This window comes from Phoca vitulina, unplaced genomic scaffold (genome assembly GCF_004348235.1).
Source record: "Phoca vitulina isolate PV1807 unplaced genomic scaffold, GSC_HSeal_1.0 scaffold1, whole genome shotgun sequence".
Taxonomy (NCBI): Eukaryota; Metazoa; Chordata; class Mammalia; order Carnivora; family Phocidae; genus Phoca; species Phoca vitulina.
The window spans coordinates 18913159-18935927 of NW_022589704.1; the positions used below are offsets into that span (position 1 = coordinate 18913159).

The following is a 22769-nucleotide window of genomic DNA, read 5'->3' on the forward strand; positions in this document are numbered from 1 at the left end:
CGTATACATCCATGTTTTTACACATACACATTTTTTAAAAAATTGAATGCCTTTAGGTGGTAGACTGTACTTCCCTGTTTACCATAGCGTTTCTTCCAGCTTTGCCTTAGCTTATGCCCCCAGCACTTGCCTCTGTGGCTGCCTGAGGGCCCCTGCTTTTTACTTAAGTACCAACACAGGGAGGTCAGACCAGAATGGTGTGGCAGGTGTTTATTGATCTACAGGAGGAGAGCTGAGGACAGCCTGCTCATCATGTCCTCAGAGACTCAGCATTGTGAATTGCCCCTGCAGGGTCATTTTTATACAGCATGAAGTAGCCCTGTACCTGGGCAGGACTGATCTGAGTTGTACCTTGAAGGACACGTCCTGCAAAGGCCTCAGCCAAGGAAGGCGCCTGCCCTGGATAGAACCTCTGGAACATGTGGGTCAGCTGCCAGTGTGAGCAGTAGCCCACGTACTCCTTCATGTCTACTCGTCCAGGGCGTATCAGGGCAGGGTCCAGCCTAAGGGGACAAGGCAGGAAAGGGAGAGTCACAGGCACAAGTACCACCAGGACCCCCCCAAACCTCCTGATCCTCCCAAGGCGCTGAGGGGGTGGAGTCTTGCCTCGCAGTCTCAGAGGGCCTCACCCCTTCTTACCTGTCAACATGGTTGGTGGTCATGAACACGATGCGTGCCTCGGTGGATGCCACGCCATCCAAGGCATTGAGCAGTCCGCTGAAGGTGAGGCGACCCAGACCTTGGTACTTGACTGGGTCTAGAGGAAGGCAGAGATAGAGAAGTGTGGCTGGCCATGACCCTGCTTAAACCCTCTACTCCCCACCACATTCCCTGACTTGTCTGTGCCTCTTGTGGACTCCTATTGCCAACCCCAGGCATCTTCGGTGAGCCCTCCGGATTTCCACTTTCTTCCACTGCTCCTCACTTACTCCTGTATCTCATTTACCTTCATTTAGGAATGCTTCCCCTTTCCTCAAGACTCCCCTCACTTACTCTCTGCAGCTAGGTCTCGGCTAAGAAAGGCTGCATCCACGTCCTCCAGGAGCACCAGGCTCTGCTGTGGGGCCACGCTCAGCAGGTGGTTGAGCCGGTCGTCGGAGAGGCTGGAGTCCGTAAGGCTCAGCAGGCAGATGCTGTGTTCCAGTTCCCCTGCCAGGGCTGTGCTATGGAGGATGGGAGGACAGGAGCTGGGCAACCTGGGAAGCCGTTCTTCGGCCCAAATGCTTGTCCTCACCGTCCTGGGTGGGTCTCAGAGACCTAACCCTTCTATGACCCGAACGCTCCTCATGTCCCACGTTTATCCTGTTCCCTGGTCCCCACATTCAACTCCCTTTCCAACCCCACGGCCGATTTTTTTCTCCAGTTTACCGATTAAAGAGAGAATGTGACCCTACTCACATAAAACTGCTTTTTCCACAACCAGGGGGCCCATAAAGCAGGTAGCCACGTCTGTAGGGAATGCCTAGGAATACAGCCAAGAGGATCATCAAGACCTAAAATGAATTCCTGTACTCTACCCCAGATGTCCACATTCATTCCCAACCCTGCCCCCTGGTGGCCTGATGACCTTGATATGGGAAGAAATCACCCCCACGGCAACTTCTCTTTCCCCTTAATGTCTGGGAATTAGGCTAGAGCTTTATATTTGCCCGTCTGGCCACAGAGACCAGCCCGTTTCCCCCTACTCTGACACCACATCAAAAACGTCCTGGCCAGGACCCCGGCTGCTGCTCACCTCTGTCAGTGTACCACTTGGGGTTATCGATGAATTCCCGGACGTCTCTGACAATTCGGTCAGCCAGACCCTGTCCTAGAACCACAGAATTCAGCGGCCGCCGCCGGCGTGGATAGCCAAAAGGACGCCACTCAGAGCCCATGGCTGTGTACATGACCGTCTTCCCTTCCTCCTGCTGCAAGGCCAGCTCTCGAGCTAGGAGGGGGAAGATGAGACAAGTTACAACTCAGATCTTCCCCGCACAATTAAGCAGAGCTGTGCCAGAACAGCTTCCCTCTTGGTCCCCTGGCTGAGATCCTCCTCTCCAAGCTTCCCTTGCTCCGATGTCAAATGCCCCCATTCTTGCAACCCCCATGTAAGGCCAGCCTGTGCCATCCCACACCTTCCTCCAGGATGTTGAAGAAAACCTTTCGGTCAGTGCCCAGAGCTGTGAAGGTGACAGATTCCCAAGGGGTCCCTGTCTGCAGGTCTATCATCTGCATCTCTCGGCTTCGTTCCACTCGGATCCATTTCCCCTGATACCTGAATAAAAATGGTCAAGGCAGGGTGAATGAATGGGTCAAATCCAGCTCCCCTCATTCTCCTTTTCTACTCTTTGAGCCCTCCCTGGTTCCCAACCTTACCAGATAAAGTGGTTTCCAGGGCTGGGGACAAATTCAAACTTAGTGGAGATGCGCCCACTCTCATGCTGAAGGTACGAAGTCTCAACACTGAGGTGCTGAGTACGGGTACTGTGGCGGGTGAGCCAGCTAAGCAACCAGGCATAGCTTCGATCTCGAGCAGGGACTTCCAGTGTGATCATGTAATGGCGCCGGAATGCCACCAGGCCCAGTTGGGCACCCTTCCGGGCCAGGGCCAGGGCTGTGCCCACACCCACAAGCCCAAATCCAGCCCCAAAGTAGGGATTGTCCTTCAGGGCCAGAATAAAGTCTGAGAGGGGCATCTTGAGAGGGAAACACTCAACTTTACAGGCTCTGAGGCATTTTCAAAACCTGGGGGTAGGGAGCAGCAGAGATGGGACAAAGCACAAGATCAGTTCAGAAACTGGACTCCACAATCCCTCCTCACCCTTGCCCACTCCCTCCGCAGAAGCCAGGTGCAGGAAGCACAGGTCAGTGCTACTGGATGTTTCAATATCCTCTGTGGGCTGGAGGAGGTGCTGGAATGCAAGAGCTGAGACTCCAGGCCCCCTTTTCCATTTTACCCTTCATTATCCTGTTCGTATCTCATTTTCTGCCAGAGGACTAGGTCTGAAGATTCTTTAAACATGAGAGAGCAATGTAACCAGCTTCTCATCAGGATAATGGACAGAATATTTGTGGTCCCTGGGATTAGCTGAGATAGAACACTGGCCAGAGTGAACAGGGGATGAAGTTATTTTCTTCCACTGACCTGTCAGTAACCTCATGCCTTGTCACCATGATTAATGTCCTTCAAATACCCTGTCCTTTATATGCTCAATTGCTAACGTCCTGTTCAGCCCTTTATTACCTCCCAACTGCCTCTTGAAAATTAATTTTAGTTCTTGAAATGTCATCTTAATGGGTCTACCTACTGTTTCACCAAATCGCCTCACAGGGATCTAGAACTTTCTTCATAAAGTCCGCTTCAATCCTATTATTTCGGGTACCGCAACACCTCCAATGGCTGGCTCTCAACAGATCCCTGAATTAGGTAAAAATTTCTTTGCCTGGTACTCAAAACCGTCCACAGCACGGCGCCCACCTATCTTTCATTCTTAGCGCCTAATACTCCCTGTTGTACAAATAGGCAAAGAACCTTTTCCTTGCTCAAGCAGGTCTCTTTACTCGGAATGCCCATTCTAATTGATTCTTTCCCTCTCTCCAATTGAAGACCTGTCCATTTGCTGCTTTCTCCATGGAGATTTTTCCCAACCCCCCCCCCCAATAAAACGTGACCGAGTCTAATTCTAGAGATCCCGAGGGATAGGAGGCTACGTCGTTTCTAGTACACCTTCCCGGCCCCTGCCACTTTGCGCGGGGCGCAGGGGGCACGCGGGGCGGTGAACCGACGGCCGAGACCACCGCCGAGGCTCAGAGTAGAATCCAGAATGCCAAAATACCTATGCATGGAAGGCCACAAACAAAGCCCTTCCCCCTCCTGGCCCTTGTCGGACGCCCAGAAGCCCCCTCCCGAACCCCCTCCACACCCCAGCTCGCGCCTGCGGCAGCGTGATTTAGAATAGCCCGTCACTCCGCCCCCTTACCGCCATGACTCTCTGGCCCTCCCTCTCGATGGTTTCAGCCCTGCGCACTTGAGGAAAGCGCCGCTCGGCCCCGCCCCCGCGTTCCTTCACCTACTTCCCGCCACACCCACCCAGCGGGCCCTGCCGCTCTGCCCCACAACTCTCGATGGTAGTCCTTGGGCTTCTCGGTTGGGGGAAGGGGCAAGGGGAAACGCCAGAGAAAACCATAGAGTACCCCGTCAGCCGACGAGCGGAAGAGAGAGCGGCCTCTATCGGCCCCGAAGTCCTAGAGGTGGCTGGGCCGGAGGCGGTCGCACAAAAGGAGTCCCGGGAGGCCGCTCCAGCCGCTGGCGGACCATAGAGACTCGGCTCCCGCCCGCCCTGGGCCGGGAGGTGAGTGAGCGGCTGCTGGGCGGGAAGTAGTAGGGGGTGCGTGGGGAGCGGGCCGCAGGCAAAAGTTTCTCGAGCCCCAGGATGAGGGTGGGCCTGGGCGGCGGGACCCCTCGGGAGGAGGTGCTGAAGGGAGCACGCCGACGATCGGGGCCCCGGCGCACCACAGCAGCAGTCCCGGTGCCCCAGCCGCGTCACTGTCCTGGACCCCGCCCGGTTACCCGCTGCCTCTCCTCAGGACCGTAATCATGACGATGCTCCATCCCAAGCTTTGCAGGTTACAAAACGCCTTTCCCATTTGCTGGCTCTTGTGATTCTCGCTCCCGCCCAACGATGTGGACGCTGTCATCACCTCCACTTTACAGATAGGAAAGCTGAGGCCCTGGGAAGCGAGGTGACTGTATCTGTCTGAGGCTACGCGGTGAGTCAGAGCCCAAAGGCAGGTGGAATCCCGGTGCCTCGGGTCTCATTCTTTCCGCAGGCCCTCTCTCCACCTTAATTTGTCCTTTCTCTTCCTCAATGCCTCTGCCCCAAAGATACGCTCATTTCTCCTCCTACCTGTCTCCCACTTCACCCGCCTTCCAGCGGCTGAAGGTTCAGGTTCTCCATCTAGAAGGACCTAGTCCTCCTTGGCTCCCCACAGAGCGGTGATAATATTCAGTAAGTGAAGGCTGTGGTTTCCAGAGAACCCTCTGACCGTGGAAGTGCACTTCCCAGCTACCTTCCCCTGAGCCGAGGTTTTGAGTTGCAGGGTTTTCACCTGCAACCTGATTTCCTAGCCCTAAGCCCTCACTCGACGGGCATGACTCAATTTCATGAAGCTATTACCGCCATTCTTATACGTTACTAATTATTCAGCTTCAGCTAATTTTAGCCCTGTATAACAGGATATGCAGTTTAGTTGCCATTCATTTCTCGATTGTGTTCTAGTGTTTTCAATATGAGGCCATAGTCAATGAGTTTGATATTTCTCTGGGTGGGTTACTTTATACCTAAGGAACCACTGGTTTGTTATCTTTGTAGAAATCTAGCTTTCCTCTGATGCATCTCCGTGTCTGCAGTTCTTCACTAGAATCTCATCTGTCTGACTTGCGTAGACTGTTGTGGTTTGTGTTCAGTGAAGTGATATTGTCAGTCAGTTGCACTCAGAAAGCTCCAAGTCTAGGGAGGGAGACTGATAGGTAACAAAGGTGCAGTGGGACAGAGTTTCTGGCAGAGCTAGGTACAAGGTGCCAGTGGGACCCCAGAGGGAAATACCTTCTATGAACAGTGTCAAGAAGCCATAGCCAAAGTGACATTTGTGCAGATTCTTAAAGGATGGGAGTTGATTAGCCAGATAAGAGAGAGGGCGAAGGGGAAAAGGCCCATCAGGTGGGGGGGAGGGGCATGTGTGAGGGTATGGGAACAAAAGAGGATGTGGTGAGCCTGGGGTGTGGCAGCTCATTGATATGGCTGGGTCAGAGGTCTGTTAAGGGGTGAGGTGGAAGCTGAGTCTGGAGAGGTCAGCAAGGCCAGATCCTGAAGGAAGGGCCTTAGACCTATACTAAGGAATAGTGAGATCATAGTATGTTAAGAGGGGAAGGGACTCTGAGATCCCTTGGCCCCAGTTTTGGTGCAGATAAGAAAACTGAGGCCCAGATTGCTTAACGATTTCACCAAGGTCACTTAGCTCCAAGAAACATAACCTTCAGTCTTTAATATATTGGCCAAAACTTGTTGGCTCTCTCCTAATGCTGATCCCTATTAGCATCTGTATACTTTTTGTTCTGAACATTGTTGTAAAAAGACTTCTAGGTTAGCTAGGTATGGCATGTTGCCATGCAAGGAAATGCCTAAGTGGGCAGACACTGGGCCGTGCCCCCACACCAACGGGTAAGAAAGTGAGATTTCTAACTCTGTTTTGTTTGGGTTCTCTTCCATTGGCTTTTCAGCACATAAGGAGACCACAGAACACCAGTCAGTGGTGATGACAGACCCCGTGTTGGACTCACAGCCAACCAGCAACACTGGGGAGATGGATGGACTGTGCCCTGAGCTATTGCTGATCCCCCCATCTCTCTCTAACCGTGGAATCCTGGAGCCCGTCCAGAGCCCCTGTCCTGCTGAGAACCCCACACATTTGCCTGCTGACCCTGGCTGTCTACTGGTAGAGGCCACGGCAACTGAAGAGGACACAGGGAACATGGAGATCATTGTGGAAGCAGTAGCTGGAAACCTGTCCCCAGGTGCTCCTGGAGAGACCCCAGGTACCAACCCAGTCGCTAGCAGGCCACTGGGACAATCAGCCCTGAGGTTTTCTCTGTGCTATTTTTGACCCTTTTGTATAAATAATGATGAGAACACAAGGTAGCATCTTATTTTTATTCTTAGAGATGTTGTCATTTGGTTTGCAGTTGGTGAATGTTGATTGAAGGCTGGCAAGCTGGTTCACAACCTGGTACCAAGCTCTTGGCAGAGTCTCTCCGTGCAAGGACTTCATGTCTGCTAGGCAGGAATCCAGAAGGGAAGACCTTTTTGACACCTCCACCCAATCCTTACTCCTATAGCGTATTGACCCTCCCACTCAGGAACTGCAGCCAGGGATTAGGCAAAAGGCCCAGCGTCTCCACCACCCTGGGCTTGGCAGGGCTTCCCGGAGGTAATCCGGTATTTCCTTGCCCTAGTTTCTTATGTGTAACATCCGTAACTCATCCAAGGCATGTTGTCAAGAGTGGGAGTTGAGCATTTATATTTATGCTAGAAAAAAGATTCTCCCCTTTATTCTTCCCATATCTACAACTTCTTATTTTTAGATAACTTCCCCGTTTGTTAACTGCCATCCTCCGGTTACAGTTGTCACAACTTGCCTTGGCAGTGTAGTATAGTGACAACGAATCCTGGGAAAGATTAGCTAATTTGATCATAGAGTGTTTCTAAGCTTCTGTGTCATAAAGCAAAAAATAAAGACAGAACAAACATGGGAAAAACATTTGCAATACAGACGAGATCGGGCACATTCAGGGTGGTATGGCCGTAGACAACATTTGCAATACATAAGGAAGAGTTATTCTCTTTAATTTTTTGTAAAGATTATTTATTTATTTGAGAGAGAGAGAGCTAGCAAGAGCAGAGCAGGAGGGTGGGGTAGAGAGAGAGAAGCAGGCTCTCCACTGAGCAGGGAGCCTGATGCGGGGCTCCATCCGAAGACCTCAGGATCATGACCTGAGCTGAAGGCAGACGCTCAACCGACTGAGCCACCCAGGCACCCTGAGTTAATCTCTTTGAAATTCAAAGAGCTCCATAATAAGAAAAAGAACGGGTGTTTTGTTTTTTGGGGTTTTTTTGAAAGGGAAAAAGAAACCTACATGCGATTCACTAAAGAAGAATAAAAATACTTAATAACCATAAGAATGCTTAATCTCACTAACACACAAATTCCAGTTAAAAATAATTACGAGGGGTGCTTGGCTGGCTTAGTTGGAAGAGCATGTGACTTTTTTTTTTTTTTTTAGATTTTATTTATTTATTTTTGCAAGAGAGAGACAGCACACAAGCAGGGAGGAGGGGCAGAGGGAGAGGGAGAAGTAGACTCCCTGCTGAGTGGGGAGCCTGATATGGGACTCAATCCCAGGACCCTGGGATCATGACCCGAGCTGAAGGCAGACGCTTAACTGACTAAGCCATCCAGCCGCCCGAGCATGTGACTCTTGATGTCAGGGTTGTGAGTTGAAGCCCCATGTTGGATGTAGAGATTACTAAAAAAAAAAAAAAAAACTTAAAAAAATAATAATTATTATGATATGCCATTGTTGTTTCTCAACTTTGGCAAAAATTAAACATTTTTTATAATACCTAGTGTTGGTGGGAAAACAGATACTGTCTTATAGCTTACAGAGAGTATAAATTTAGCATAATCTTTTGAAGGTCAATTTATCTACATAACAGATTTGAAAATATGCATACTCTGACCCAGTAATTCCATTTCCTAGGGCTCTGTCCTCTAGAAAGTGCTCACACGCATACACAAGAATACAGGGGTAAGGATGTCTAGAGCCGCTTTATTTACAAGGGTTGCAAATAACCCAAATGTCCATCAGTAAAGGCAAGACCTCATTTTGACCTGTTCATGCTTGGAAGTACTATGAACTGGACAAAAAAAATATTAGATCTGAAGTTACTCATAGAAGAAAGTATCTGATCTATAGCAAGTGGGTGGGGGGGGAAGCAAATTGCAGAGAAATGACTCAGAAAGGCCTAAAACAATATAGACCAAATTGTGTGTGTAAGGGTGGGGTTGGTTATTCTTTCTGTAGGTACATCCATGTCATTTGAATTGTTGCACTGAATTTTTCTTTAAACAAAGAAATGATAAAGAAAAAAAGAACCACCAGAGTAGACATGGCACAAACCTGGGCTGGGGTCTTAACAAGTGCCACGGCCTTCACCTCCCAGAACTCTGGGGCCCTCTTCTCATAGGGCAGCTAGAAGACCAAGTGCGTGTTTCCTAAGCCTTTCTTTATCAAGGTCCTGCCCATTGCTTAAGAAATGACAGTGATTACTATGAACACGATTTGGGTCTTTCGAAAACAGATGTTCTCCATTTTATGAATTACTGTGCCTTTGAAAAAAATCTCTTTACAGAATGTAAAAAGTAGCACTTTGTCATTTAAACTGCAGATATTATCCCCATATTGTCATTTTCTTCTTTTGAAAGCTCCTAATTTTTCCTGAGGGCAAAACGTATTGCCTTTTCTTAATGCTTTCTGGATTTGGTTACTGCTTATTGTATTCGTTCAGCAAATGTTTATTAAATACCCGTTTTATGCCAAATATGGTGCTACCTACTGGGAACCCAGGTACATGTGCATATTGACTGTCCCTGACCTCATGGGGCTTACACTCCGGGTAGAAGACTTAAGGTCCATCTCCACTCCACCAATATTAAAAGATTCATCCACATTTTCTATTGGTAGCTAACGCCTGAGAGTCTCGTTCCGTCTGATTCCGTGCCTTTCTCTGTCGGTCCTCTGCCTGCAGGTGTCCTGGTAAAGGTGGTGGAGGTGTACTTCTGTGAGCGCTGTGAGCAGAGCTTCGCAGAGCCCACTCTGCTGGCCCTGCACCAGTGCACTGAGACCCTTATACAGCCTCTAGCGGACCTCTCTGGCCCCCCATGCCCTGTAGAGCTGACCCCCAGCAACCTCCCTCTCTCTGGCCCTCCGCAGGGCCAGAGCCCACCAGATAGCCCCCTGCCGTGCCCTGTGTGTAGACAGGAGTTTGCCCAACCCCAGGCCCTGAAGAGCCACTTCAAGAGTCACCGGAGCACTCCCGACACCTTCCCCTGCCCAGAGTCTGGCTGCGCGTTCTCGGCAGAAGATCGCAAGGGTCTGCAGCACCACCTGAGGCTGGCCCACACCGCAGCTCCTGTGCCGTGTTCTTTCCGGGGCTGCCCCCTGCTCTTTGGGAGCCAGCAGGGCATGGAGCTGCACCGGCAGGCCCATTACCCTTTCCACTGCAACCACTGCAGCTTCATGGGCTCCAACGTCAAGCTCTTCCGGCAGCATCAGCGGAACCACGGGGCCGGGACGCAGGGAGAACTGTCTGCCCAGCAGAGTCCTCCATCCCAGGAGCTGCTGCCAGGTATGAGGCCAAGGCCCAGCAGTCCCTTGCCTGGAACGTGGCCACGGTCAGTCCTGTAGGAGAGGCAGTTGGTTCCAGTGCCATGAACATGTGCGTGAATGCAAGGGACTCTGGAGCAATGGTTCAGGAGGGCAGAATTACTGATGGACATGGGAAGGCCTCTCAAAACCTTGTGCCAGTCAGAATATGTGAGACAAAGAGGAAGTCTTTGTCCATGACAATGAGTGAAATTTGGCTTTGGCAACACTGTGGCTTTGAAGTTACTTGATGATTATTCTTTTTTTGATTCATTTCAGAACTTTCTGAGGGCAAAAGCTAAAATACTGTCAGCGGCTGTAGCCACTGGTAGAATGCCTGTAGACTTCCTGTTAGAGCAAGTGGGATTGGGCCAGAGAAGCTGGGGTTATTTTAAAAAGAAGCCTTCAATGAGGGGTGGTACTTCACTGATTCTTACTCCTCTTGGTCTCAAAAAGAAGGCATGAGGTGAATAGAGGAGGAGGAGGAAGAAATAGGCCAGGAGAGGCCAGGATTCTGCTGAGAGACCTAGGCTTGCTAAGACTGGTTGGTGCTGTGTTCCCAAAGAGAAGACCCCTCTTTCCTGGGAAATAGTCCTACGTCTTTGCCTTATTGAAGCAACTGCCTCTGTGGAGATGTAGAAGCGATGAATTGGAGGGGACAGGGAGTGACCCTGAATTGCTGAGTTAGGCTTCTCAGTAGACCAGTTTAGAGGTCAGGCTATGTTCACCTGCACTGGGCCACCGGCCATTAGCCCTGGGAACCCGAGCGAGGGAAGTGCAGTCTACCCATTCTGTACCTTCCAGCCGCCTTCCCCCACAGTGATCTCAAAGCCCTTGCCTTCAAGGGGTCTGAGGATGGTGTTATCTGAGGTTTGATTTGCTTTAGGTTGGAGCATTAATGATACCTTAGCTCCTGGTCTTCCTCTGTCTGCCTTGAGTGGTAATAAATGTATAGACCTCGAATCCAAGTGCAAGGTTCTCTTCCACTAAATGGGGAGGGGGTGGTCCTGCCAGCCAGGAAGAGCAGCAATACAAGCAGCCGCTGCTGTTGTTGGCTCCTGTAGACATTATCAAGTTTTATGTGTCTCCAGCTCCCAAACTGCCCCCTAGAGAGGGAGAGCCGTCAGAACGAGCAGATATGCCCTTGCCCAGGCAGGAGTCAGCAGACGAGGAGGACGTGGAGGAAGAAGAGGAGAGTGGTGCCCTGAAGGACACCCAGAAAGCCCTGGAGAAAGGCCAGGGGCCTCAGCAGTTAGAAGGTAATGACGTGATTAGGCTTGACCCTCTTGGTGGTGGGGAGGAATGGATCGTGGCTCTGGGCTTTGGTTTATAGCCTTTTGTTCTTAACCTTCCACTTTGATTTGTCTAGTGGGGAAATGATAAGTGGGTAAAGACTGTAGAAACACAGAGTAGGGGTCAATAGAGTTTGCTCTCCTGGGCTGGTTTTCCTCAGGCAGAAAGCTCTTTTGCAGGAAAGGAGAGGGTGATATTCATCATATAAAAGTACTAGAGGTTATTGGTCAGCAGCCTGTCTTGTCTGGCATTGGGCCCACGAATATTTTATTTCTGAATCCTTGCTTCCTGGTTTTCCAGCTCACTAGAACAACATTCGAAACCCATCCATTCCACAAGGAAGCACGTTTACTGTCAAGTGAATAGAAAAGATCTGATTTGTACAGTTCTCTACGATCTAGAACTCAGTGAACCAGTGTTTAGAAGCAGGAGTACTTGACCTTCTTCTCTTCCCTTCTACACACTCTGTGGGTTTCTTTTCCTTCCAACCAACCCTGCTGGTCCCGCTGCCTACTCCCGTGAACGAGGGCAGGAAAAACGAGAATGCTTCATCCAGATTATTCTCTTGAGCAGCTCTGGACATAGGCTTAGGAATAGTAGGTGGCTGGGTAAAGCACTTCAGATGGGCCCACAACAAGGTCAGAGAAACCCTTGTGATTTTGCTTCTTCCAGTACTTGAATTTCTCGTCTCTTTTTTGAGACGACGCTGTTTGAGATGCTGTTGTTAGGTTTCCTGCAGAGAAAAGGGAAAGGCCACGTAATGTTGCATCTGGGCAAATGGTGGTTCTTCCGTTATCTGGGCAACCCCCGACCCCACACAACCTCGCTGTCAACCAACCCTCTCTACCTTTCCCTCTCCCAGGGGATGTGGCTTCTGGCCCCGAGTCCCTCTTCAAGACCCACATGTGCCCAGAATGCAAGCGCTGCTTCAAGAAGCGGACGCACCTGGTGGAGCACCTGCATCTCCACTTCCCAGACCCCAGCCTCCAGTGCCCCAACTGCCAGAAGTTCTTCACCAGTAAGAGCAAGCTCAAGACCCATCTGCTGCGGGAGCTGGGCCAGAAGGCCCACCGCTGCCCACTGTGCCATTACAGCGCGGTGGAGAGGAATGCGCTCAACCGCCACATGGCTAGCATGCACGAGGACATTTCCAACCTGTACTCGGACACCTACGCCTGTCCCGTGTGCCGGGAGGAGTTCCGCCTCAGCCAGGCCCTGAAGGAGCACCTCAAGAGCCACACGGCGGCGGCAGCCGCGGGGCCCTTGCCCCTTCGCTGCTTTCAGGAGGGCTGCAGCTATGCGGCCCCCGACCGCAAGGCCTTTGTCAGGCACCTGAAGGAGAGCCACGGCACGCGGGCCGTGGAGTGCCGCCATCACTCCTGCCCCCTGCTCTTCGCCACGGCCGAGGCCATGGAGGCCCACCACAAGAGCCACTACGCCTTCCACTGCCCGCACTGTGACTTTGCCTGCTCCAATAAGCACCTGTTCCGCAAACACAAGAAGCAGGGCCACCCGGGCAGCGAAGAGCTGCGCTGCACCTTCTGCCCCTTCGCCACCTTCAACCCAGTGGCCTACCAGGACCACGTGGGCAAGATGCACGCCCACGAGAAGATCCATCAGTGCCCCGAGTGCAGCTTCGCCACTGCCCACAAGAGGGTGCTCATCCGCCACATGCTGCTGCACACGGGTGAGCCGCCTGCCCCTCTGCAGTTACCCCTACAGTCGCCCCTACCGTAACCCCTACAGTAACCCGCCCGTGATGGCGAAGACACACGAAGGGCTCCGCGTCCGTTGTTTTCTTTGACCCCGTGTTCCTAGAGCTAAATCTACCATTTGTAGTTTACAAAGGAGCCGTAAGTGGAGGGTCCCTTGGCTAGTGAAACGGTTCAGCTGGGATCGGAATCCAGGCAGTGTCCTCCCACGCTCTAACCGTGGTGCTGCTGTGTCTCACCCTCGGGCAGGCGTGGGCGGGGTCAGTACCCAGCCTGTTAGAGCAGAGAAACCCAGAGCGGGAGAGATACCTTCCTTTGTGATTTAGGTTTTCAGAACGTGCTGAGAGATGGGGGCGGTGGGGAGACTGAGCCGTCCACACCCGCGAGAGCCTTGGCAGCCAACGCGGACCCTTAATTGGTTGCCAGCATTATACCGATGCTTTGACTGACAACCAAATTGGGCTTCCTGCCTCAGCATCATCCCATTTGTGATCTCTAGGCAAGCATCAGTGGGTTGACAAGACATTTTTTTAAAAATCTCATCAAAGGGGCGCCTGGGTGGCTCAGTCGTTACGCGTATGCCTTCGGCTCAGGTCATGATCCCAGGGTCCTGGGATCGAGCCCCGCATCGGGCTCCCTGCTCAGCTGGGAGTCTGCTTCTCCCTGTCCCACTCCCCCTGCTTGTGTTCCCTCTCTCGCTGTCTCTCTCTGTCAAATAAAATCTTAAAAAAAAAAAAATCTCATCAAAGACTCTAGTTTGGGAGGACAGCTTTTAGGCAGCTTGGGACAAAGCCATTGCTCCCAGTGAACAGTTCATTTCTGTGCATGCTTTAGTCACCAGACCTCATTTTTCGGAGGCCCTTCATAAAATCTCCCATCTCTAAGAGTTTGCTGACTTCTTTTATATTATCTCATTTAATGCATAATAACAGTCTTGCAAGGAAGGCAGGTAAAGGAGAGAAACTGAACATGTAAATGGCCCGTTTCGGGATCACACAGGTAGTGTTAGAACCAGAGCCAGAATACCATTTCCCTTGCCTTTCACCACAGGGAAACGGGCTGAGTGGGTCAGCAGGGATCACAGGGAAGGGTCCTGAAGGAACGTGCCCCCTTAGTGCGAGCTCTTGCCCAACTCCACGGACAGCTCTTTCTTGTGTTCTTGCTGGGCACCGCGGAGGACTTTGGGACGTCTCGCTTAATCGTCTCACCAACCATCAGCAGTCAGTATTTCCGTTGCCCCCTCTTTGGAGGCAAGGAAACAGACTGGGAGGGGTTATATGACCTGTCCAAGGCCACATAGTAGTAGTAAGCTGGGATCTGAACCACCACTTCCTAGCTCTGTGGTTTCCCTGTGCCTCAGCTTCTTTCTCTGTAAAATGGGGCAGTCCTAGCGCCTGCCTCATAGGGCTGTTGGGAAGAGTCAGCAAGAGGAGGCATTTTTTTTTTAAAGATTTTATTTATTTATTTGTCAGATAGAAAGCACAAGCAGGGGGCGCCTGGGTGGCTCAGTTGGTTAAGTGACTGCCTTCGGCTCAGGTCATGATCCTGGAGTCCCTGGATCGAGTCCTGCATCAGGCTCCCTGCTCGGCAGGGAGTCTGCTTCTCCCTCTGACCCTCCCGACCCTCCCCCCTCTCATGCTCTCTCTCTCTGTCTTTCTCTCTCAAATAAATAAATAAAATCTTTAAAAAAAAAAAAAAAAGCACAAGCAGGGGGAGGGGCAGGCAGAGGGAGAGGGAGAAGCAGACCCCCCGCTGAGCAAGGAGCCCGATGCAGGACTTGATCCCAGGACCCTGGGATCATGACCTGAGGCAGAGGCACACGCTTAACCAACCGACTGAGCCACCCACGTGCCCCAAGAGGGGGCATTTTTATAAAGTGCTCAAAAGGGGGCACTTTGTAATGCACATTCTGTACCTGTTAGCTATTAATATCTTTATTAATGGGATGGACTCCAGAGTCCAAATTCTTAACCACTATGTTGTATGGCCTAATTTTTTCTCCTCTTCTGCAAAACTGGAGGGAATTGGGCTAAGTGGAGCACTCGGCCGTTAGTGCCAACAAGCTCCCCAGCAAATCCCGGTAGACTCGCCAGCTGGTTGTGGAAAGCATGGTCTTCACTTGCCCCCCGGCTTCCTCCGTGTCGGAGCGGAGGAGAGGGCCGGGAAGAGCTTTCGCTTGTGCTGGGCATCAGGGCAAGCTTGCGGGCGTGGGGGCGGTGGGGGGGGGGGGTGGTCTGTGTGCTCACTCCACCTGCGTCTGACCCGTGTTTCTGCCCCTCCCATCCCTACCCCCACTCGCACCCAAGGTGAGAAACCTCACAAGTGTGAGCTCTGCGACTTCACGTGCCGAGACGTGAGCTACCTGTCCAAGCACATGCTGACCCACTCCAACGCCAAGGATTACATGTGCACCGAGTGTGGCTACGTCACCAAGTGGAAGCACTACCTCAGTGTGCACATGCGGAAACACGCAGGGGACCTCAGGTAGGAGCGCGCGAGCCTCCCTCCCTAGCCCAGGAAGCTGACGCTAAGCCAGCGTCCTCTTGAGCTCAGCGTGTTCTCCTGGCCGCAGAGCGACTCCTCCCAGTGCCCCTCTCTGCCCCTCTCGTGTCCGCTCCATTGCCTGCAGCTGGCCTCTGTGCCTGCGGCCCAGTCTGCCTGGGGAGAGCTCCCTAGGCTCAGGGAAGGGAGCACAGACCCAGAGTCCAGGCCTAGACATGAAGGTGGCCCTTGAGCTCTCACAGAGTCGGGGCCTGGGAAAGTCGGGAGATGGCACCTGCAACCCCAATCCTAGCCACGCTCCGCATGCAGGCAGGCTCCCCTCTGCGCTGGGGCACGACTGGCCAAGGGGTTTCTCCGGAGCTCTCACGCCTCCGTGGGAGAACGGGATCTAGGCACAGACACCTGCCCCGTGGGGCCACAGCCCCGCAGCTCCTTCCGAGTCCACAGCGGGTGGCGGATTCATGCTGTCTTCCCTGTGGGGAGCAATGTAGAGTAGGGGTCGGAACATAATTCCTGAAGCTGGGCTGTCAGCCCTTCACTTCCTCTGTAACCTGAGGCAGGTCATTGACCTCTGTGCGTGAGTCTCCTCACTTGGAAGTAGGTGCCGATGTCGTAGGGTAGCGGCAAAGAATAAGTTAGATGACACGAGTACGACGCTGAGCATAGAGCCTCGTCCGCAGGAAGTACTTACGGGCTGGTTACGGGAGATTGATCACGGCGCCTTTGCCGCACCCCCCCTTCCTCCTCACCAGATACCAGTGCAACCAGTGCTCCTATCGTTGCCACCGGGCCGATCAGCTGAGCAGCCACAAGCTGCGCCACCAGGGCAAGTCCCTGATGTGCGAGGTGTGTGCGTTCGCCTGCAAGCGGAAGTACGAGCTGCAGAAGCACATGGCCTCCCAGCACCACCCGGGCGCGCCGGCGCCGCTCTACCCCTGCCGCTACTGCAGCTACCAGAGCCGCCACAAGCAGGCGCTGCTGAGCCACGAGAACTGCAAGCACACGCGGCTGCGGGAGTTCCGCTGCGCCCTCTGTGACTACCGCACCTTCAGCAACACCACCCTCTTCTTCCACAAGCGCAAGGCCCACGGCTACGTGCCCGGCGACCAGGTGTGGCAGCTCCGCTACGGCGGCCAGGAGCCAGAGGGGCCCGGGCCGTGCCCGACCCCCCCACCCGACTCCGAGCCCCCGGGCCAGCCGCCCGCCCAGCCTGCGGGGCCAGACCGTGACCCTGGGCCCGTGGTGGAGCCCGCCCTGGACCCGGCGCCGCCGGAGACCAGTGAGGAGGAGAGCGCCGGCAGACGGGATGGCAGTGAGGTTCCGCCGGGGGCCGAGCTGGTTGGCAGCCCCAGTCCGGCGGAGGTCGATGAGGCCAGCTGCACGCTACACCTGGAGGCCCTGGGGGTAGAGCTGGAACCTGTGGCCGAGCCACCCCTTGAAGGGATGGCTGAAACCGCCCCTGTGGCGTTCAGGCCCCTGGATGCCTCAGGGCCCCTGAGACTGGAAGGGCCAGAGGAAACTTTGACACAGCTGTCTACCTTTGAAGGTGCCGGAACTTCTGGCTTGGGTGCCGAAGAAAAGCCCGTTCTGGAAAAGCCAGTTCCTGAGGCCCCCCGAAATGCCCCTTCCTCAGAGGAGCCCCCTGACAGCTGGGCGGGCACCTTCAAGGCCGCTCTGGCCGCCGAGAGCGCCCCCCTCCCCCAGTTCCCCGAGTCAGAGTCCTTACTCAGGGCCCTCCGGAGGCAGGACAAAGAGCAAGCCGAGGCTCTGGTCCTGGAGGGGCGGGTTCAGATGGTGGTGATCCAGGGAGAGGGGCGGGCTTTCCGCTGCCCGCACTGCCCGTTCATTACCCGCCGGGAGAAGGCCCTGAGTGTGCACTCCAGGACGGGGTGCCAGGGCCGCCGAGAGCCCCTGCTGTGCCCCGAGTGCGGGGCCAGCTTCAAGCAACAGCGCGGCCTTAGCACCCACCTGCTGAAGAAGTGCCCCGTTCTGCTCAGAAAGAACAAGGCTTTGCCCACACCGGGTTCACCCCTCCGTCCGCATCCCCTGCCCCCGGGCACCCAGGGCTCTGAGGATGCAGAAGGTGGGAAGCGCCCGCCTGCACCGTTAGAAGTAGAGCTGGTGCTCCCCAAAGATGCTGCTTCCACGCTTCCTAGGGAGCCCGAAGAAGTAGAGGAGCCTCCTGGCCCACTCTGCGTCTCCGCAGCCCCTCCCGCGGGGAGCACCTCACCCGCAGAGACCCCCGAGAAGTTCCACTTCGAGCAGGGCAAGTTTCACTGCAACTCGTGCTCGTTCCTGTGCTCTCGGCTCTCCTCCATCACCTCTCACGTGGCCGAAGGCTGCCGGGGGGGACGCGGCGGGGCAGCAAAGCGAGGGGCCTCCCTTCTGAGCAGCGGGGACTCGGCCTGCGCAACCGGGGGGGGCGCGGAGTGCAGCCCCGGCAGTGGGGACCCAGCTGTGGCTCCCAAGCAGAAGGGGGCCCGCTTCTCCTGCCCCACGTGTCCCTTCAGCTGCCAGCAGGAGCGGGCCCTGAGGACTCACCAGAGCCGGGGCTGCCCCCTGCAAGAGTCTGGAGAGCTGCAGTGTGGCCTCTGCTCGTTCAGCAGCCCCGCCGCCGCCGCCCTGCGGCTGCACCAGCAGCGGAGGCACCCCGCCGCCGCGCCGGCCCGCGGGCCCCGGCCCCCGCTCCAGTGCGCCGACTGCGGCTTCACGTGCAAACAGAGCCGCTGCCTGCAGCAGCACCGGCGCCTCAAGCACGAGGGCGTGAAGCCGCATCAGTGCCCCTTCTGCGACTTCTCCACCACGCGACGCTACCGGCTGGAGGCCCATCAGTCCCGGCACACGGGTGTGGGCCGCATCCCCTGCAGCGCCTGCCCGCAGACGTTCGGGACCAACTCGAAACTGCGCCTGCACCGGCTGAGGGTCCACGACAAGACGCCCACCCACTTCTGCCCGCTCTGCGACTACAGCGGCTACCTGCGCCACGACATCACCCGCCACGTCAACAGCTGCCACCGGGGCGCCCCCGCCTTCGCCTGCCCCCAGTGCGAGGCCCAGTTCAGCTCGGAGACGGCGCTCAAGCAGCACGCCCTGCGCCGCCACCCCGAGCCGCCGCCCGCCGCGCCGGGCCCCCCCGCCGAGGCCGCCGCCGCCGGCCCCCTGCGCTGCGCCCGCTGCGGGCTGCTGTGCCCCAGCCCGGCCAGCCTGCGGGGACACACGCGGAAGCAGCACCCGCGCCTGGAGTGCGGGGCCTGCCGGGAGGCCTTCCCCAGCCGGCCGGCCCTGGACGAGCACCGGCGGCGGCGGCACTTCAGCCACCGCTGCCAGCTGTGCGACTTCGCGGCGCGGGAGCGCGCCGGCCTGGTCAAGCACTACGTGGAGCGGCACGAGGGCGAGGCGGCCGGCCAGCCCCCCCTGCGCTGCCCCTTTTGTGACTTCGCGTGCCGCCACCAGCTGGTGCTGGACCACCACGTGAAAGGGCACGGCGGCACCCGGCTCTACAAGTGCGCCGACTGCGCCTACAGCACCAAGAACCGGCAGAAGATCACCTGGCACAGCCGCGTGCACACGGGGGAGAAGCCCTACCGCTGTCACCTCTGTCCCTACGCCTGTGCCGACCCCTCCCGCCTCAAGGTAAGGCCGCGGCCGCCGAGGGAACTCCCCGGGTTCTCGGATCCTGGCTCCCGGTTATTCATTAGTTCCGGGACCTCCGCCAAGCCCCTGTGAAAGCGGGCCCCGGGGGGCGGGGGGTGATGCTTCACGGGGTGGTTGCGAAGGTGAAATTCCAGCGTGCGCGCTTGGCCCGCGACCAAGGCATGTAATAGTTCGGTGGTCATCTAGACGATAACGGCTAGCATTTATCGAGCACTTACTGCATGCTGGACGCCGTAATTTTAATCCTCGCAAAACAGGAGATCTAGTTACCTTTGCTCTTTCTCGTTTTATAGATTAATAGACTGAGAGTTAGGGGTTAAGCACCCAAAGGCAGGCCCAGTGGGCTAGGGTGGCGTCAGAGTGGCCAGACCGGGGAGCCCGCTTGGGAGTAGGGCGAGGGTGGGAGCGCCTCCGTTGAGGACCAAGGGTGCACATTTTCCGGGCATACTCTGCTCTTCCCTCCTCCAGTACCACATGCGGATCCACAAGGAAGAACGGAAGTATCTGTGCCCCGACTGTGGCTACAAGTGCAAGTGGGTCAACCAGCTCAAGTACCACATGACCAAGCACACAGGTGAGTCTGCGTGGTTTCGACGGGCCCAAGGGGGTCCCCCCAGCCCCCACTCCCTGGCACACCCAACCTCCCTGAGGTGGCGGATGTCCTTACTCAGATTCAGGGCGCACATTAGGGGTAGAGGGGAGGCTGAGGCCAGAATAGCTTCCCAACCCACTGAAGACCTATGAGCATCAGGAGAGAGGTGAGCCTGAGGGCCTGGACATGAGTACTTTGTAAAAGCTTCCCTGCTGACCGTGGCACTAGGCCACCCACCCCTCATTGAGAACCCCCCAGCATAAACCTGTGACTGACGGAGGTCTGCTTAGTTCCGGCAGACACGATGGAACTATTAGGAGTAACGAGGAGAACATGGAAGGTTCACCTGTTTTAACTTCTTTTTTTCTCTTGGGTATGGAGTCCGTGAATTTCAGGTGCTCAGGAAACGGCTAATGATGGCGTGCCTGTATTACTCATAGGATGCTCTCGTGTCAAGGAAATAACCAGATGCATTTCAGGGCACTCTGCATCTATGAGGGCCACTCTCTTGCCTCTACCCCTTCCTTCTTAAGCATTTTTGTTTACTTCTTGAGTTGAACAAGGAGTTCTATTTAAATGGATTCCCAAGTTCCATGAGTACCCCATGATCAAAAGGGGGGTTGGAGTTTCCCATTTGGAAACGCTATGATATCTGAGTGAGTATTCATTGCTCTCAGGTGGCTACTCAGGGGTCCAGTTAGTTAGCAGCATTCATTGGGCACTCATTGTACACAAGGGGCTGTGTCGGGAGGAGGGCATGGAAACGTCAGACGGGGCTGGAGCGTTCCAGAGGTGCGGTCCTGAGTCAGCTTGCTGCTTGGGTCACGTCCCAGGATCTCAGCGACTCCTGGGCCCACGAGACGTTGCTCCGCCCCCTTGGGTAGTAATTTTGTTCATTGGCCCTGCCCGCCCTGTAGGGCTGAAGCCATACCAGTGTCCCGAGTGTGAGTACTGCACCAACCGGGCCGACGCGCTGCGTGTGCACCAGGAGACACGGCACCGGGAGGCGCGGGCCTTCATGTGTGAGCAGTGCGGCAAGGCCTTCAAGACACGCTTCCTGCTGCGCACCCACCTCCGCAAGCACAGCGAGGCCAAACCCTACGTGTGCAATGTGTGCCGCCGTGCCTTCCGCTGGGCCGCCGGCCTGCGCCACCACGCGCTCACGCACACCGACCGCCACCCCTTCTTCTGCCGCCTCTGCAGCTACAAGGCCAAGCAGAAGTTCCAGGTGGTGAAGCACGTGCGCCGGCACCACCCCGACCAGGCCGACCCAAACCAAGGTGTGGGCAAAGACCCCGCCACCCCCACGGTGCACCTGCACGACGTGCAGCTGGAGGAGCCCAGCCCCCCTGCTCCTGCCGCCCCCCTACCCGGGACCGAGGGCTGAGAGCCCGCGCGGCCTCCTGGGGGGCGTGGGCCGAGCCGTGCCGGCTGGAAGCAGAGCTCGCCTGCGGCTCGGGGCCTGAGGAAGGGCTGGCTTCGAGGAGCCCGGGTGGCCGGAGGCCTAGCACTGGGACGCTGATGGCCACATACCCGAGTGACATGGACCACAAATTGATTTCCGGTTGGGGCACACTGTGTTTCTAACCCGTGAGTGCCCGACTCCTTCATCGCCCCCCCAGAGTCCCTGGCTCTGCGACCTCGGTTTGCCGCATTCTCTCTTCCCCTGCCTCCTTGCTCTGCCAAGTCCACACAGCGTATCTAACTGCATGTGCCGTCGCGCCGGCTGCTCTCTAAAGCATGTTAAACAGAACGGTTCCTAGCTTACCGACGCGTCCACGTCCCTGACTCAACACGGCCAGGCTGTCCTGTCCGTCTGCCCGGTTCCCTCTCAGACCTCTGCCTCTCCTCTGTCTCCTTCCATCTTCGCCGAGGGATTCCAAAACGTTCCCGGGTCTGCCTTCTCTCTCTGTCCTTGAGCCTGTCTTGGCCCTTGCCCTGCTCCTTATTTCTGAGCCCCTTGGTCTACCTGTAGACCCAGGAAGCCGCCCGGCCCGGAAGCAGCTTTAATTCAGCCTCTATCCTCAGCCTGTCTTGGCAGCTGGGAGCATGGGAGTTAAAGCACGAGACAGTGTGAAAGGCACGGGACTTGGGGGAGGCGGGGGGCCCAGGGAGAACCTCTAATCCAGAATTCTGTGAGTACCTCATGGTGACCGTATGCTTAATCATTGAAACTGGGACACGCTGGGAAAATGAAGAAGAGTACTTCTAATCATTATATCGGGACAGTAGACATAAACCGGGACTATTCCGGGCATACTCTCGGGAGGGCTTGGATCACATAACCCTTTGTCTCCTCCTTTTGCCCGTAGGAGCCGTATTTCTGTACCCTTCTATGTAGCACATGCGGCGGGGGGAGGGGGGGCCTGGAAACTTATTTTTCCACCCTTTCCCTGCCCCACCTGTCTTCCCCAAATGTCCCCCAACCTTCCTATGTCCTCTTCTTGCCCCGCAACAGACCATACTCAGGCCAAACTGGGTAGGAAAGCTCTATTTGTACAGGTGGGGCCAGGAGAGAGCGGTCCAGTGGGGACTTGGGGCTGTGCAGTGTCCTCTTGAACGTCAAAGTATAGTCTTAGGGTCTGGTGTCCTTCCCCAGCCTTTGCCTGGGGAGGCTTGAGGCTTGATTTATCTTTCCCTTGGCTCTGGGCTTAGAGGAAGTTAGGGTGGAGGGGATAATGCCTCTTTGTGTCCTTCTGCTCCAAGCCCCTCTCTGGGTTGCAGCCAGCCTTTGAGCCAGGGTTGATGAGAGAGAGTAGTCCTAGATCTGGGTAGGGGATTGAGCCTATGGCAAGAGAAAGGAAGGAAGTCCAGTATAGAATATGTGAAGGAAGGGGGTAGAAATGATACCACAGACTTGTAAAAACGAAGAAAGGGAAGAGAGAGAGAGAATGAAAAATCAGGTCCTAGATTGGCTTGTTAGGAAGGGTGAAGTAATTTTGTGCTTAGGAATGCACAATCCAAAACTTGGTTTCTACCACCTCGGTTTGCTTTCTGGAGCATCCTTCGAGGTTTTTCTTACCATCTCAAGCCAGTGCACCCACCCTTCCCA

General features: G+C 55.2%; 2 protein-coding genes across 10 annotated transcripts; one reads left to right on the forward strand and one right to left on the reverse strand.

Annotated features, from left to right (window-relative positions):
- Positions 1-7: 7 nt before the first annotated feature.
- LOC116631052 (mitochondrial chaperone BCS1) lies at positions 8-4261 on the reverse strand. Of its 6 annotated transcripts, none has more exons than XM_032402203.1 (8): positions 4177-4261; positions 2359-2727; positions 2118-2257; positions 1736-1930; positions 1399-1462; positions 994-1163; positions 640-757; positions 8-503 (listed from the first exon to the last, which is right to left on the reverse strand). In XM_032402203.1, exons 2-8 carry the CDS (start codon positions 2676-2678, stop codon positions 251-253), a joined length of 1260 nt encoding a protein of 419 aa, XP_032258094.1. In that variant the 5' UTR covers positions 2679-2727; positions 4177-4261; the 3' UTR covers positions 8-250. The 6 variants fall into 6 exon arrangements, with proteins under 6 accessions (XP_032258094.1, XP_032258086.1, XP_032258113.1 ...); XM_032402195.1 differs by lacking the exon at positions 4177-4261 and adding an exon at positions 3963-4039; XM_032402222.1 differs by lacking the exon at positions 4177-4261 and adding an exon at positions 3819-3837.
- Positions 4254-21122, forward strand: ZNF142 (zinc finger protein 142). 4 transcript variants are annotated; one of them, XM_032402074.1, is made up of 9 exons: positions 4254-4334; positions 6263-6577; positions 9348-9947; positions 11056-11223; positions 12120-12944; positions 15276-15453; positions 16224-19104; positions 19594-19699; positions 20635-21122. In XM_032402074.1, exons 2-9 carry the CDS (start codon positions 6298-6300, stop codon positions 21102-21104), a joined length of 5508 nt encoding a protein of 1835 aa, XP_032257965.1. In that variant the 5' UTR covers positions 4254-4334; positions 6263-6297; the 3' UTR covers positions 21105-21122. The 4 variants fall into 4 exon arrangements, with proteins under 4 accessions (XP_032257965.1, XP_032257956.1, XP_032257949.1 ...); XM_032402065.1 differs by lacking the exon at positions 4254-4334 and adding an exon at positions 4521-4608; XM_032402058.1 differs by lacking the exon at positions 4254-4334 and adding an exon at positions 4663-4752.
- Positions 21123-22769: the final 1647 nt, after the last annotated feature.

Excerpts from the sequence above, each read along its gene's own strand:
- ZNF142 (XM_032402074.1), top strand. The coding sequence starts at position 6,298 with ATGACAGACCCCGTGTTGGACTCACAGCCAACCAGCAACACTGGGGAG. Across the intron at positions 15,454-16,223 it reads AAACACGCAGGGGACCTCAG|ATACCAGTGCAACCAGTGCT; the intron begins GTAGGAGCGCGC and ends CCTCCTCACCAG. Across the intron at positions 19,700-20,634 it reads CCACATGACCAAGCACACAG|GGCTGAAGCCATACCAGTGT; the intron begins GTGAGTCTGCGT and ends CCCGCCCTGTAG.
- LOC116631052 (XM_032402203.1), bottom strand. The coding sequence starts at position 2,678 with ATGCCCCTCTCAGACTTTATTCTGGCCCTGAAGGACAATCCCTACTTT. Across the intron at positions 2,258-2,358 it reads CCTGGAAACCACTTTATCTG|GTATCAGGGGAAATGGATCC; the intron begins GTAAGGTTGGGA and ends ATTTTTATTCAG. Across the intron at positions 504-639 it reads ACCACCAACCATGTTGACAG|GCTGGACCCTGCCCTGATAC; the intron begins GTAAGAAGGGGT and ends TTGTCCCCTTAG.